The sequence below is a fragment of the Pongo pygmaeus genome, chromosome 3, assembly GCF_028885625.2.
Source record: "Pongo pygmaeus isolate AG05252 chromosome 3, NHGRI_mPonPyg2-v2.0_pri, whole genome shotgun sequence".
NCBI lineage: Eukaryota > Metazoa > Chordata > Mammalia > Primates > Hominidae > Pongo > Pongo pygmaeus.
Window position 1 is genome coordinate 196,028,405 of NC_072376.2, and position 15,704 is coordinate 196,044,108.

Below are 15,704 nucleotides of genomic sequence, written 5' to 3' on the forward strand. Positions count from 1 at the left end.
AAAAAGAGATACCCATAACTGTGAGAAAGATTTTAGTACAGTAATGAGAACATCAGTTAAAGTGAGGAGAAAAGAAGTGTGTGCTGAGGAAGTATATATTGTGGTTCTTCTTTTGAGATACCTGGTAGTAAAGGGAAGGAGAGGAATTAAGCAATAATTTGAAAGAAATCAGAATTAAGAAGCCCTTGAAAATCCTGATTCTGTAAGTAAGCATGACATTTATACCCCAAACATTGCTTTTTCATCTCTTCTAAACCATTTGTAAACATGCTTAAGTTGAAGGAGAAAACACAGAGACCTTCAGTGTACAGTCGGATACAGTAAGATGCTGGTCACTTCATACCGTCTGGGTTAAGTTTCCCACTTTGTGTCACAATCCCATTTCTTCATCTTAACAACAATGATTTTCTGCAGGGTGACAAGTTATAATAGTTTTTGTTTTTAATTCTGGTAAGAAACACACAACATAAAATTTATCATCTTACACATTTTTAAGTGTATAGCTCAGTAGGATTAGCATTGTTGTGCAACAGATTTACAAAATATTTTTATAGTATGAAACTAAAATTCTGTACCTATCAAACAACAACTCTCCATTTCTCCATCCTCCGAAACCCTGGTCATCACCATTCTACTTTAAGATTCTATGACTTTGGCTACTTCAGATAGTCCATGCAAGTGGAATTATACGGTATTTGTATTTTTATAACTGACTGACTTCATTTAACATAAAGTCCTCAAGGTTTGCATGTCGCATTATATAGCATGTGACAAGATTTCCTTTTTAAGGCAGAATACTCTTCCATTGTGTGTATATACCACATTTTCTTTATCCATTCATCCATCGATGGGCATTTGGGTTGCTTCCACCTCTTGACTATTGTGAATGGTGCTGGTATGAACATGAGTGTGTAAATATCTCTTCAAGACCTTAATTTCAGTTCTTTCGGGTATGTAGCCTGAAGCGGGATTGCTGGATCATATGGTATTTCTATATTTAATTTTTTTGTGGAATCACCATATTGTTTTCCATAGTGTTTGCAACAAAATGTTGCAATCCTAGCCAACAGCACACAAGGGTTTCCATTTCTTTACATTTGTGCCAAGACAAATCATAATGTTTTTAAACTAAAAATCAATTTGGGAGGGCCATGAGCTGACAGTCATCACCACATACATGAATTTGTTTAATCGTATTGCTTTCCTCCTTAAAGTTTGCACTTCCTGAGATTTGCACTTCCTGAGATTTGCACTGAGGAAAGTCTTTCCTCACTCTTTCCTTTTCCTGCCACCTGGTGGAGTCATGTGCCCTTCTTCTGTACTGTCTTCACTCTCATCTGCATTTATTTGTTACCTCTTCGGGCTGGAGCACAGACCATCACAGTTGCCTCACCTGCAACATCATGGAAAGAAAAGCCTGCTAGCCTTATGGAGGAAACCACTTTTAGAGAAGATTTAGGGAGGGTAAAAAAATGTATGTTATTTTTAGCTACGCTGGGTGTTAGATGGATTACTTTTAAGTTTTTTTTTTTTGAAACAGAGTCTCATTTTGTCACCCAGGCTGGAGTGCAGTGGCATGATCTCGGCTCACTGCAACCTCCGCCTCCCAGGTTCAAATGATTCTCCTGCCTCAGCCTCCCAAATAACTGGGATTACAGGCACCTGCCACTACACTTGGCTAATTTTTGTAGTTTTAGTAGAGACTGGGTTTTGCCATGTTGGTCAGGCTGGTCTCAAACTCCTGACCTCAGGTGATCCGCCCACCTCAGCCTCACAAAGTGCTAGGTAGGATTACAGAGGTGAGCCACCGCGCCCTGCCTAGGTAATTTTTATTTAAGTATACTATACATTTAGAAAAGTGTATGGATCACAATAAGTGAACACACCATTGGAACCACCTCCCAGATAGAATGTGAGCAGCACTCTAGAAACCTCTAGGGACTGTACCAGCCACTACCTGTTCCTTCCTTCCCAGAGGTCATCACCGTGGTGACTTTCATTCTTCTCAGTTGATTTTACCTGCCTTTGAACTTTATATACATGAACTTATACAGTATCCACTTTTTTTGTGTGACTGCTTTCTTTTGCCCAACATGAGGCTTGTGAGATTCATCTATATTGTTGTGTCTGCCAGCAGTTCATTCCCTAACGCTGCTGTGTAGAAGTCCATTGTATATCTGGACTATAATTTGGTTTTCCATTCTACTGCTGGCAGATGTCCAGTTTGGGGTTGTTTCCAGTTTGGTGCTATTACAAATAACGCTTCTGTGAACATTCTTGCTCATTCCTTTTGTTACTATGTGGATACATATTTCTATGGGATATACAGACAGACTTTTGTAGATGCACTGGGGACTTCACCACCATTTCTGAGATTTTTAATATGAGAAAATACATCCCAATTGCCAACAACCAACTTAAAAATTATCTTGCAAAATATTCCCATTTATAGTTGGTAAAAATCTTGTATTTACCAGTCTTAACATTTGGACAACTTCTGATTATATTTACCTCAAGGCGCAAATATAAGCATTCTTTCTACAAAAAAAGAAGATAATGGACTTCAAGGTTTTTTAAATTGTGAAAAACACACTGATAAATATATATGTCAGATAGGCAGTATTGCTGTCATCCACAAATTTCATTCTGCCTTGGATAACATTTTGGATATGAATCCAGGCCCTTTCACTATTATATTCACCTAGAAATACATGGAAATGACATAAAACTAAGAAGCATAATAATAGACATAAAAATTTTTCATGATTAAATCTACATGATTATTTCTATAACCTTAAAATTCACAACTATAATGCTTACTTTTGTACTTTTATAACTTTTAAATTGTTGTTTTTTAAGAATCTTGGAGTTAAACAAAATAGCCTGTTCTTAATTTCATTACTATCATCATCATATTACTGTAAAACTTCAGTTTCAGACAGAATAGTGGGAAAGCACTGCGTAGAACGGTGCCCAGGACACATAGATGTTACCTAGTGATATCCTCGGCCCCAGCCCCCCAGTACTGCCCCAGCCTGCAGTGTCCTGGATGTAGTAGAGAAGTATTATCGTAGCCTGTGTCCACACACAAGCCGCGTTTCACTTCCTTCTCTATGGATTTCCACATCCCACTACCCTCTGGTAGAATACAGAGGTATGTAGTGATACCATCTTTTGTCATCAGAAGGTCGGGGTTTGAGGTTAACATCCATTCCAAACTGCATGCAAACTCTCAAACAACCTTAAACTCTCAACTAATCTCCACTTTCTTGGATTTAAAACAAAAAAAAATAAATCATAATAACCATTCAACAGAATCTTTGTGAAGATTAGAGATAATGCCAATGAAGTACTACTACAGTTCCTGACACAGTGTTTGTTCAATGAGTGGTTTGAAATGTATGTTGCATCATGATGTTCTACCACCAGCACGAGGACCATGTCTGTGGCCGGGAATGGCTGGTATCACTCCTGGCTTGTACCTCTTCACCTGAGACCCAGGGCAGTGTGGGACTCAGAAGAGCACAGCGCCCCCAGCTGCTTCTTGCCATTGTCTGCACACCCTACATTGGGACATTCCTAAACCAAGGATCCTTTGTGCCATCCATGAATAGTGGCAGCAAATGCTTTTCCGTGAGTTCAGTTCTGCTTTCCAACTCAGGCATTGAAGAACTGGACTTACCCTTCTTTATTTTCAGATGTGTTTTATTTGGCGAATTTTCCCTTTTTTCTGCCAGATACCCCATTTAGTTTTATTACACCGCTGCTCAGTAATTTCTGTAGCTTTCTTGACTTTTATGAGTTTGCTGCCTGCCTCTCTCCTCTCTCTCCTTTTTCTCCTGTCTCTCTCTCCTCTCTCTAACTTTGGCGAGTCAACCCCACTAACACCCTGCGTTTGTATGAATATCTTAAATTATACATAATGAGAGTCAAGGGCATCACTAAATATGAGACACCAACAATTTCAAAGTAGATAATATCCTAAGACCAAACAACTTGTTGGTTTCTGTTTTCAGTGCAGTATTAAAGAGATAATATTTTTGGATATGAGTCTCATTATGTAGCATCTTAAGTAGAACCAGCATCCCACTTTATAGAGATTTTCTGTAATAAAAAAAATATATATATATACATATATATATATATAACAAAGCTGTTGCCTGTCTGGCAAAAAATAAAATAGCTCTCCCAACATAAACATCATGTTACTTTCTAACATATGACATCTGCGCATGATCCCATGGATTATGTCTACTCTTCAAAATCCATCAAAACCGATAATATGAGCAAATCTATCAGGCAAGAAGACTTTTTATGTTAAAAGATCACAATGATGACAAATTATTTTGTGTGGAAACTTTGACCCTCTTGGAATATTTATTGCTGCTATGCCAGAGTGTGTCTGTCAAACATTTTACTCTATGCAAAACTAGCTCCCATTATTTTGTTCAAAACTTGTGAAGCATCTGAAACCCTGAAAAATGTATGACGTGATAAGTGTTTAGCAAGTCAAACGCTATGCAATTTAATGCAAAATGACACATGAAGTTAAACCTTTTTACAAGATGACAACTTGTAAATTCAAGAATCCTATAACCTATATCTTAATCCATGAAAATCAGAGTTTAGGCCGAGTGCAGTGGCTCACGCCCGTAATCCCAGCACTTTGGGAGGCCGAGGCGGGCGGATTGCCTGAGTTCAGGAGTTCGAGAACAGCCTGGGCAAAACGGTGAAACCCCATCTCTAATAAAAAAAAAAAAAATTAGCTGGGCGTGGCGGCGTGCACCTGCAGTCCCAGCTACTCAGGAGGCTGAGGCAGGAGAATTGCTTGAACCTGGGAGGTGGAGGTTGCAGTGAGCCGAGATCGTGCCACTGCACTCCAGCCTGGGTGACAGAGCGAGACCTCCGTCTCAGAAAACAAGAAAAAAAAGAAAAAAAAAAAGAAAATCAGAGTTTAAGAGGAATTGCTGGCCAAAGATAACTTTAGCAGGGAGTGTGAGTATATACATTTATTTAAAATATACAGGGTAGATGTCGCTATCTACCTATTTTTGGTATCTTTCTTACTATAGCATGCTTTTATATCAGGTATTATTAACAAAAGAATGTGGACTGTTAATAGAATATCCTAAAACTACCACATTTTTAAAGTTTAGTTAATTACATGTAGTAGACTTTCAGTCAACTGCTTTTCAGACAGCATTATAGTAAAGCAGTCATTCATCCGTTATTAACATGTTCTCCTCTCTTAGCCTTATGCATTTGTTTTCTATGTATTAACTTTTTCTCTAAATTACTATATTTTATCCACACAGTGTTTTCTTAGATTTTTAAAATCTCAGAAAATAGAATATTCCTAACTTTAATTCATTTATTTGACAGATACTTATTGAGACCTACTAGGTATCAGGCACTGTATCCTTATACAAAGTTATATGTCTTATAAATGAGATACGACAATCAACTAAAATACTCTTAGGAAAAACACTTCACCCAGTCAGGGTGTGAGGGATGCACAGGTATTTTCCTGTCAGGGAGAAGCATTGCAGACAGAAGGGACTGTTTATTGAGAGGTGCCATGGTCTAGTCAGGTGACTCCAAATAGTTCAGTAACCTGGAGTCCAGACTAAATAAAATACCTCAGCAGTAAGAACTGTCTAGCTTTGTGCCAGCTCTCCTTCATATGCCCTGTCTAGAATCTTCTGGCCTACACCTTCTCACCTGAGCTTAAATTAAATAAGGTGGTTGTAACAAACCTCGTTTTAAAAATAAACCTAATTTCTAACAAAATCACATAATTTATCCAAGGCTAAATACTAGACTGAAGATTGAACCAAAATCTAACTGCATCCAAAGCCCCTGCTCCATGTACTGTAGCAGGTCAGTGCCGTTACTTTCTGTATTGGATCTGCACACTGCCTTCTTATTCTTCCTCCATCGCTCTGGTAAATTCCAGTATATACAGTAAGTAAAATAATGTCTAAAAATATCAAAAAAGTACTCTTTCATGATATGGTAATATGACCATCACTGGGTTTCCCTAAAGATATTTAACCTTCCTTAGGGATTAGTTCCTAAACTGTATTCTGTGCAGCACAAATGAATGTTTAGTATATTAGGTGAATATGACAGTGACATATTTTTCTAAATAGCGTTGATAAATTAAGAAAAATAATACACAGTGTATTCACATTTCAAATTATGTCTGGAATTTAAAACTTACGTTTATAGTTGTATAGTCTTCTAGTTATTTTTAAAATTTTTTTAAATAAAGCGAATTAGTAAACACAATCATAAATTTTAATAAATTTATTAAATATAAATTTATGAATTATTTTACCCACATCAGAAACTCACATGAAATTACCTGACACATATACATGCTTTTTAATCTGTACCATTATTAAATTCTATGTCATCAATTCAAAAATTACTCATCCCAAATTTAGAATATTCAAATTTGATTATATTTTGTACAGCTGAATTTCGTGTACCAACAAATTCATTTGTGAGACCAGTTTTTGCTTTTACCTTAACGCAAAGGTAGAGGATCATGTCTCTTAATAATCTACAGGTGTTGCAGCGAAGTAACATAAATTTGCAAGTGACCTGTGTCTAGTAAGTTTGGCAAATGCTGTTATAGGGTGTTCTACCAGTTACTTAAAAGATGGTGAAAAATGGAACTCAGACCAATTAGAGCAAATAATGATTGATTCCTAAGAGTTTCCTGGTACCAATGAAGTGAATAGTATTAAATCATTATTGAAGTGCCACCATATTGCACTGCATTGCTATGTAAATTATATTTGTTTGAGGAACTCTTTGTTTTATAATTTTCATTGCGCAGTTATCCTTGGTATTTCAGAAAATGGAAATTTTAACTTTACATATGACTCTTGTTTTAAACATGCTTAGCAATTGCTGTTGTAGCTGAAGGCAGCAGACCTTTAAACAACTTGTGTTCTTTACCCCCAGCAATGCATCTCTTTGGCCTCAACTGGCAGCTACAGCAGACTGAAAATGACACATTTGAGAATGGAAAAGTGAATTCTGATACCATGCCAACAAACACTGTGTCATTACCTTCTGGAGACAATGGTAAGCGAAAGAATTATGTATCCTGTGTTCTTCTTTTAACATCCCTTTTCCATAAATTTATTTTTACCCATGCTTACATCTAGTTTAGATGGAACAGGGAAAAGTTTTCAAAATTACAGATACCATCTTTTTATGAGTTTTTTTAAATTAATTTACTTGAAAGGTTGAAAATTCACATTTTTATTACAGGAATAATATGATTTGCTGCCTTCTGATTTGATGGCTAGGCTTTTCTGCCTTCTACTTCTGCAAATGTGTATTGAGTTTTATTTTTAGTCTGCAAATAGATTATAATTCAGTGTATCATCTCTTGTATTACCTGGAGTATATTAGGTTTTCTTCATTCAACTTGTGTGTGGAGTTGGAACACTGTATTAATTTTATTATAAAAGCATTTAAATGCAAAACACATTAAAGGATTATAGTTTATTGACCTTTTCTCTGGTTGCCCTTTCTCTAAACCTTTAAGAATTTGTACTTTGAGCTAACAAAGATTTTGAAATCAATTGGCTCTGAATTAAAAATGGAATTTAAGTAGTTAGAGAATTCCATTTTTTCAATATAAACACTTAGAAAAGTGTGTATGTACATATGTACACTTATGTTACAAATAGTTTTATATTATTTCTGTGTGTATGTGTGTGTACATGTCTTGGCCTTGGTATCCTCTGACTTTTTGCAAAATATCATAATACCTTATATCTCAGAGCATCCTGATGAAGACACCTTTTTCTGTCATCTGGTTAATAAATTATTTCCCTTTAAGCATTCCCCTAACTCTTCTTCCTCTTTGTTTCTTATCTAGTATATTGGTGTTCAGCTTTGGCATTAATATGTCTGTCCTCCTGTGGCTGGTTTCTTTGCAAGACTGGAAAGAAATTATTTTACATTTAATGAACTTATATGCTGCTGTGTCACATATACCCATTTACTGTGATGAATACTTTGTACACTTTTTTATTCTTTTTTTCCTAATAATAATACTTCGTGACACTTCTCTTTCTCCTTAGGGAGGTTGAGGAATCTTACGACATTCGATTTTTATAATAATAGTGAATCCCCCACCATATGGAACCTTTTTATATAAAGTTCTGCATGTTCCAGAAGAACTGTAAGCTGGTGACTGACATGTCACCCACCTAAAGTAGACAGTGGCAGTCACTGTAGAGGGGGTTAAAGAGGGTTGAAACTATAGATGGGAAATTTTAATTACATAAATTTCAATTACCTTATTTTTTTATACATTAATAACATATATAAACAAAATGAGTAACTACGCAGAAATTAAGAATATTTATTTTGGTTTGTATTGACTGAAATTTAGACTGTCTCTTAAAATGCATGGTTCCTGTGAAAATGATCGAATGGTACTTATTAACCATACATGTAGGAAACTTTTTTACAGACTGAAGAAATTGTAATTATACCAAAGAGACAAATGCTTATTATGGATATTTTATTTATTTTACAACGTCTTAAACTTTTATTATGATTAAAATGAAAATAGAGTTTGGCTAATTAGTTTCGCAGTCCTGAAAAGCATGATACTGAGAAAGCTGTGGATTTAGAGACTCCCACAGCCTGGGTGCTGGCTGCTGGTATTTTGCCAGGGAATACCTCTGCTCACATCAGCACTCCTCAGCTCACAGAAGCCTGTATTCAAATCCTTGCTCTTTCGCCTGTTTATTTTGTAACTTTGGACGGCATGCTTAGTTATTCAGATTTGCAAGAAAATTTTAGGGCAGCTCTGGAATGGGCTGCCTAGGATCTTATCAGTCCCAGAGGTTTGGAAGAACAAAGAACATCACATGAATATGGCCATATTAATAGAAATCGCTGTAAAGCTGGAGTCCTCGAAAACAGTGGCTTTTAAGCTATTGACCATGACAATGCAATAAGAAATACATGTTACATCAAAGCCAACATATACACACACATATACATATGTATCTGAAATATGCTTCCCAAAATAATATTTATCCTTGCCTTGTAAAATGCATCCTGGGATTTTCCATTTTATTTTATTGTATTTCTCATTTTTAACAAATGCCACTTGCAACCCACTAAAATAATTTCATACTTTACGAAATATTGTGGTCTGTAATTTCAGAAATACTGCTTTGGTAGCCTCCTTCTCTAAGGGGGACTGAAGTTCCCCCAAGTGATCATAGAATTCAGTTGTATACAGTTCTGTGCACCTTTAGAGCACCTGTATATACATATAAGCGAAGTACTTTCTTCCTAGATGTGTAAAAGTCTCCTATATAGGGAATGGTTAACGGAAGCCCCAGAATCAGTTAAGTGCACTAGAGAACTGCCAACTGGACTAGGGGAGTTGTAGGAATTTCCCTGCATGGAAAAGCTCTCTCTCTCTGGGCTCTGACCTTGTCCAAAGAGTGACCTATTCGTTACTTGCCTTCTTTATTATTACTTGAATTGCCCCCAAAACCCTAAATTGTAAGGAATTCTTGTTTCTGCTTTTCCAAATACAAGTTCTTAATATCTCCTAAATATAGTACTTAAAGACCTGGGGCACAGGGAGTGGACGGGAACTCTATTTACAAGGAGGGAGGAACCTGCAAACCACTGCTTTTAGGCTTTCATGATGAACCTCAGTGTCCGTGCACCACCACCCACCACCTACTACTTAAATTTTACATGCTATCCAAGAAGCAGATCACATCATCTCTTTAGAAATTCTAGGAGATTACAACCCTTGGGAAAGCTTTAGAATTCTGAACAAAGCTCACTAGGAGAATGAACTGTGACAAGCATAGTGAGAAAATTATTTCACAGCTTCTACACGTAATACTCTTATTTATGCAGTCCTGTTTTACTCTTATTTTGTAAATATAATTCTAAGGAACAATCATTGTGCTAAGGGTGCAGTAAACTCCCTGCTTGCATTTAAGTTAACAATGGGCCAAACTTCTAAATGGTATTTAGTATCTAAAAGAAGGATTTCTATTATATGCCATCATCCTTTACTGCTTATTCCTGAGACCTTCTTTGCCTACAGATTTGAGAGATGAGTTACCAGAAGCGTAGGGTCTTAGACAAAACTGATGGAAATGGACAAAGTGAATAAAGAGGTAAGAATGAAGTTTGTAGCTCAAACACTGGTCTCTTTCCAGAAACTAAAATTATTCCCCTGGCCCAAGGAATTCATTTAGCCTAATGTACTGGAAAGAATCACACAGTTCTATACCCAAATCCTGGCTCCTTCGTTTATTTACTTTGTAACCTTCAGCAAGTTACTTCACTGACCTCTTTGAGCTTCAATTTCTTCACGTGTAAAGAGGGAATAATAGTACCTGTCTCCTGACTTTCCAAATTCAACAGTCGGCAGCCCTAGTATCCCTCGCAAACTTCTCCTCACCATACTTCTCAACAACTATTTCAGATCTTCCTGCTATACTCAAACCCCTCTCTCAGCAGATGAACTTGCATTCTATTAAAAAAAAATAGAAACTTGCAAGGGGAGCTCTCATTTTCTGTAAACACATCTTTATTCCTCCACGTATGTGCATCTATGCTTCCACCTTTTCTCCCCATATTCCAGGTTCATCTTTGCGTGGGTCCTCTTGATCCCATTCTCTCTCTTCAGAATGTCCTCATTCTACTGATACCATCCAGTCAATATTTGAACATTCTAGTCTCTCACATCTTGGAAAACAATAATCTCTTGATTTTGCCTCCTACTGCCTCTCTCTTCTACCAGCCTTCTTTTTATTTATTTATTTTATTTGTTTATTTATTTATTTATTTTGAGTCAGGGTCTCACTCTGTCGCCCAGGCCGGGATGCAGTGGTGCAGTCACAGCTTGGTTCACTGCAGCCTCGACCTCCTGGGCTCAGGTGATCCTCCCACCTCAGCCTCCCGAGTAGCTGGGACTACAGGCACATGTCACCATGCCTGGCTAATTTTTGTATATTTTGTAGACAGTGTTCCACCGTGTTGCCCAGGCTGCCTTGAACTCCTGAGCTCAAGCAATCCTCCTGCCTCAGCCTCCCAAAGTGCTAGGATTATTGGCGTGAGCCACCTCGCCCAGTGCTTCCAGCCTTCTTGAACACAATGTGCTTAGTCACTTTGATCACTTCTGTGCCTCCTGTTTACCCGCTTACAGTTGGGCTTTCACAGTACCCCTTGCTCATGACTGTCCTCCTCTACCTTTACCACCACTGAAACTGATGTCTCCAGAGTTACCCATTGCTTTGTCAATAGCACCAGTGAAACCTCTTTATTCTTTTTCATGTTTGAGTTTTTGGAACCATTTAATAGTTAACCTATCCCTCCTGTTGAAATAGTCTTTCCTTAGCTTCTGTGATACCACATTCACTTTGACTTTCTCCTGGACTCTTTTGTCAACGATGTCTCTGTTTAGTTGACTCACCTCCTGTCTACCTGATCCCTAAACACTGCTGTTTCTCAGGAATCTGCGCTTCACAATATAGTCACTCTGGACTCTGTCACGCACTTTCATGGCCCCAGTTACATTCTCTGTGGTTCCTAACTCTCAAATCAGTTAGTCCAGCCTAGGTGTCTCTCTTCAGCTCCAGATCTCAACTACATGAAGTCTATCCAGTTGTCTTTGGAACATTTCCACTTGGGTGTTTTCCATGCATCTTAAACTCCGCATGTCTAAAACAGAACCCATCAACTACTTTGGTTCTCTATTACTACATAACAAACCATAACAAAACTCAGTGGCTTAGAAAGCAATTTGTTATCATCTCTCGTGGTTCGGTGAATTGGCCAGATAGTTCTTGCGTTCTTACTTAGGACACTGTGATTGCTTTCCGATGTTAACCAAGGTTAACCGAAGGCTCCACTGAGCTGGAAGTCCAGGGTAGCTCACTCACATGGCTGGCAGTTAATGCCATCTGTTGACCTGAGCTCAACCGTAGTCACCAGCTGGGGCACCTAAACATGGCCTTCCATGTGGCTTGGGCCTCTTAGAACATAGCAGCTGGTTCTGAAGAGGAGTATCCCAAGAGAGAGCATGCCAAGAGCCTGACGGAAACTACCAGCTTTGTATAACCTAGCAGTGGCCATTCTAGGCTTTCACTGCCATCACATACTGTTGGTCAAGAAGTCAGCAAGGTCAGCCAAGATTCCTGGGGAGGGGAATTAAACTCCTCCTCTTGACTAGGGACCTGTCATGCCCATTGCACAAGGGCACGTGGGATGGAAGATACTGTTGTGGCCATCTTTGGAAAATACAATCGCCAAGCCATCTTTCTTTCCAAATTTGCCTCTGTTTCAGGGATTTCTGTACAGTACCTTCCCACATCCCCCCCTCCACAGGTTTGCTTTTTGTGGTTTTAGTTACCTGTAGTCCACTGTGGTCTGAAACTATTAAGATACTTTGAGAGAGAGAGACAGACCACATTCACTTAACTTTCATTGCAGTATATTGTTATAATTGTTCTATTATTATCTTTTTCTTGCCTAATTTATAAGCTATCATAGGCATGGATGTATAGGAAAAAATATAGTATATATAGGGTTTGATATTATCCACAGTTCCAGGCATCCACTGGGGATCTTGGAACACAGGCCCTATGGATAAGAAGGGATTCCTATATTAAGAAATGGCACCGTCGTTCACTTCATCCCTGGTCCAGGAGACCCAGTGACTGCTTCTACTCTCTCATCTCCCGTATTTAGTCAGTCTCTAAGTTCTTTCAACTCTGACCCCATAATATCTTTTGAATCCTGTTTTCTCTCAACTGGATATAGTAGCCTTCTCCAGCTACTGCGCTGTATGTCTCCAGTCTTGCTCATCCACTCTTCACACACAAATTTGAGATATCAGTTCCTTGCCTAAGACCCTTCAGTGACCTAGATTCTAGTCAGAAGCCTTTAAATGACTTACAAGGCTCTCCACAGTCTGGCTGTGTATCACACCGTACTGTAATATAAAAACAGTATCACACAGAGATAAGGAGTATAGAGTTATGAGCCTCACCACCTGATTTTGTGTCCTATTTCTGATCATTAATGCCTGTGCTACTTGGGACAGGTTATATAGCTTCTTTGTGCCTAAGCGGTCTCATCAATTAAAAGGGACAAATTTACTTCATAGAATGGTCTTTGTTCTTGAGTATACAAAGGTGTAAACATACAATGGTGTATAGTACATAGTAAATGCTTGAAAAATGTTTATGGTTATCACTATTACTATTTAATGCATCTCATCTTCACTAGACTATAAGGCAAGGATCCTGTCTGTTCTTTCATTGCTGTATACCAAGCTCTTGGCACAGTTCTGGCACATAATAGGTGCTCACAAATTATTAGTTGAATGAATGAGTGAAAATAATACAACTAAATGATATGATATAAAGTATACGAAGGGCCATGCATCAAGTATATGCAAAGTAGTAGTATAGAATAGTGGCTAAGAACTGAATCTCTGCCACTCACTGGGTGCCTTTAGGCAAATTACCACTCTCACTTCCTGTTTCTTTATTGGGTAATATAAAGGTTTACAATGAGGTTTGAATCAGGTAATACATGCAGGGTGCCAAGCAATGATTGGAACATGACAACTATTCAATGCATATCAGTGATTGTTTGCTCTTCATTCTGCAATTCAAGATGATGCACTTGTAATTCATAGCAAAATTTTAAGAAGACACTTCTCCAAATCAGCATCGGTAGTATCCTCTAAAGCAATAATGGAAATCCCCATCATTCGTTATTTATATTTTTAGTTATTTGAATTTTATGAAAGAAATATTATCATCTTTTTTTGAATGCATAGGATTTATTCATTTTACATTTATGTAATGAGCACTTATGATGTGCCACGCACTGAGCAAGATTCTGGGAATATAGCAGTAAAAGCAAGATGATCACAGCTATTGTTTCCAGAGCATGTGAATTCTAGGCTAGACGGGAATCAAGCGAGTTATTACAATGAATTAGAAAATCTCCATTAGGGAAAAGCGGAGTGTACCCTGACAGAACATTTCAACACCAGCTTGATTTCTAAAGGGGCAGTAAGACAAATGCTCAATTTTAGCGTAGGATAATTTAGGATAATAAAGACTGAAATAAAAGGCTATACATTTCAGTCAGTGTAACCATGGCAAGTGGCTTCTCCAATCAAAAGAACTCTTTTTGTATGGATACGAGTTGAAAAACTACAAATATGTGTGTATGTGTGTATGTGTATATGTGCATATGATTTATGCTGCTTAAACCAAACAATTCCAATTGCTTTTAAATTTCATTTTTTTTTTTTTTTTTGAGATGGAGTCTTGCTCTGTTGCCCAGGATGGAGTGCAGTGGTGTGATCTCGGCTCACTGTAAGCTCCACCTCCTGGATTCACGCCATTCTCCTGCCTCAGCCTCCCGAGTAGCTGGGACTAAATTTTATATTTTTGATCATCGTGTATCAACTTTCTCAAGTACTAGACAACTCTAGAGAGTTTGATTTGATAGCAGGTTGAAGATTACCTGTGAATTAGAGAAATGGAGTTGACAGGGCTGCGAGAGCACTGAGTTTTGTTCACTATTGTTCATAGTACTTGTGTTATTACAGTGTGTAATAGCTCCTTAATTAGATGCTATATTGATTTTGTCCATTAAGCTGTGTTTGCAAAGTAGTTATGTCTTATTTCACTTGCTTGTGATATAACACTCTGTATCCACAATGCTAAATTATGGCACGTGGTTGTTTATAGAAAGATATGTTCTCTCAGAGATCTCAAAGTCAGGGTGTCAATCCAAGCTTAGGTCATAGAATTGGAGGGTGGGCTATTGATTGTCTATAAATGCCTAACCTTGCTTCCTGACGTCTTAATTATTAGTGCCTCTGTGGGATTTAAGATGATATTATCATTTACCTTCCGCAACAATTGCAGTTAGACTTTGACAGTGAATTTCTTTTCTGCCTTTCCGTTTCAGTCATTATAGGCTTGTTTACTCACATCACAGGCAGGTGGCAAATTCATGATATATATGGCAGAAAACTTAGCATTTTATAATTTTCACTGATTTTTCCAGTAGCACAAAATAATTTTCAAACAGATACCAAACCTCCTAATTACCAATATGACTTTAAATCTTCTGTTTTGTCCTTACAGCATCTATGGTTGGTAAACTATTATTTATAAAACGTTTTTCAGTTCAAAGTACTTTTTAAAAGGCATTATCTGAAAAACTGTCACTCCACTGATGTGTTTTCATATGAACTGGGTATCACATAAGAAGGAGAGGAATAACAATAGCTTTGCGTATGTGGTCTCTCTCTGTTTTCACACTCTGACAACTGTATTTTAAGACATTAAGACTGTTGTGACACATACTTACTGATGAAAGAAAAAAATCACAGTTAGTAGGTGAAAAGACTGCTAGTGGCTCCCACATTCAGGCACAACAGGACACGTTGAAAAAAACCTTCAAGATGATACCCTATTGTGTTTGAAGACGTGGTACATTTCACTCTTACTGTGAAGGCTTTAATTGGTTTGATTCCTAACCCACAAGCTTTGAGTTTAGAATAACTACAGGGCACTCTGTTGCCCTGTCTCTATTTTTTCCTCCAGTTTTCCTCCTTTTTCTTTTAGTAAAACCTACAGACAACCTTAGTGTTT

At 37.7% G+C, this 15,704-nt stretch overlaps 1 protein-coding gene across 17 annotated transcripts in view; it reads left to right on the top strand.

Annotated features, from left to right (window-relative positions):
* TENM3 (teneurin transmembrane protein 3) overlaps positions 1-15,704 on the top strand; it is a 651,439-nt gene that overhangs the window by 495,031 nt on the left and 140,704 nt on the right. For all 17 annotated transcript variants that reach the window (XM_063664302.1, XM_063664304.1, XM_054484271.2 and 14 more), the window contains one exon: positions 6,976-7,098. In XM_063664302.1, coding sequence (XP_063520372.1) covers positions 6,976-7,098 — 123 coding nt within the window. The remainder of the gene's footprint in view (positions 1-6,975; positions 7,099-15,704) is intronic.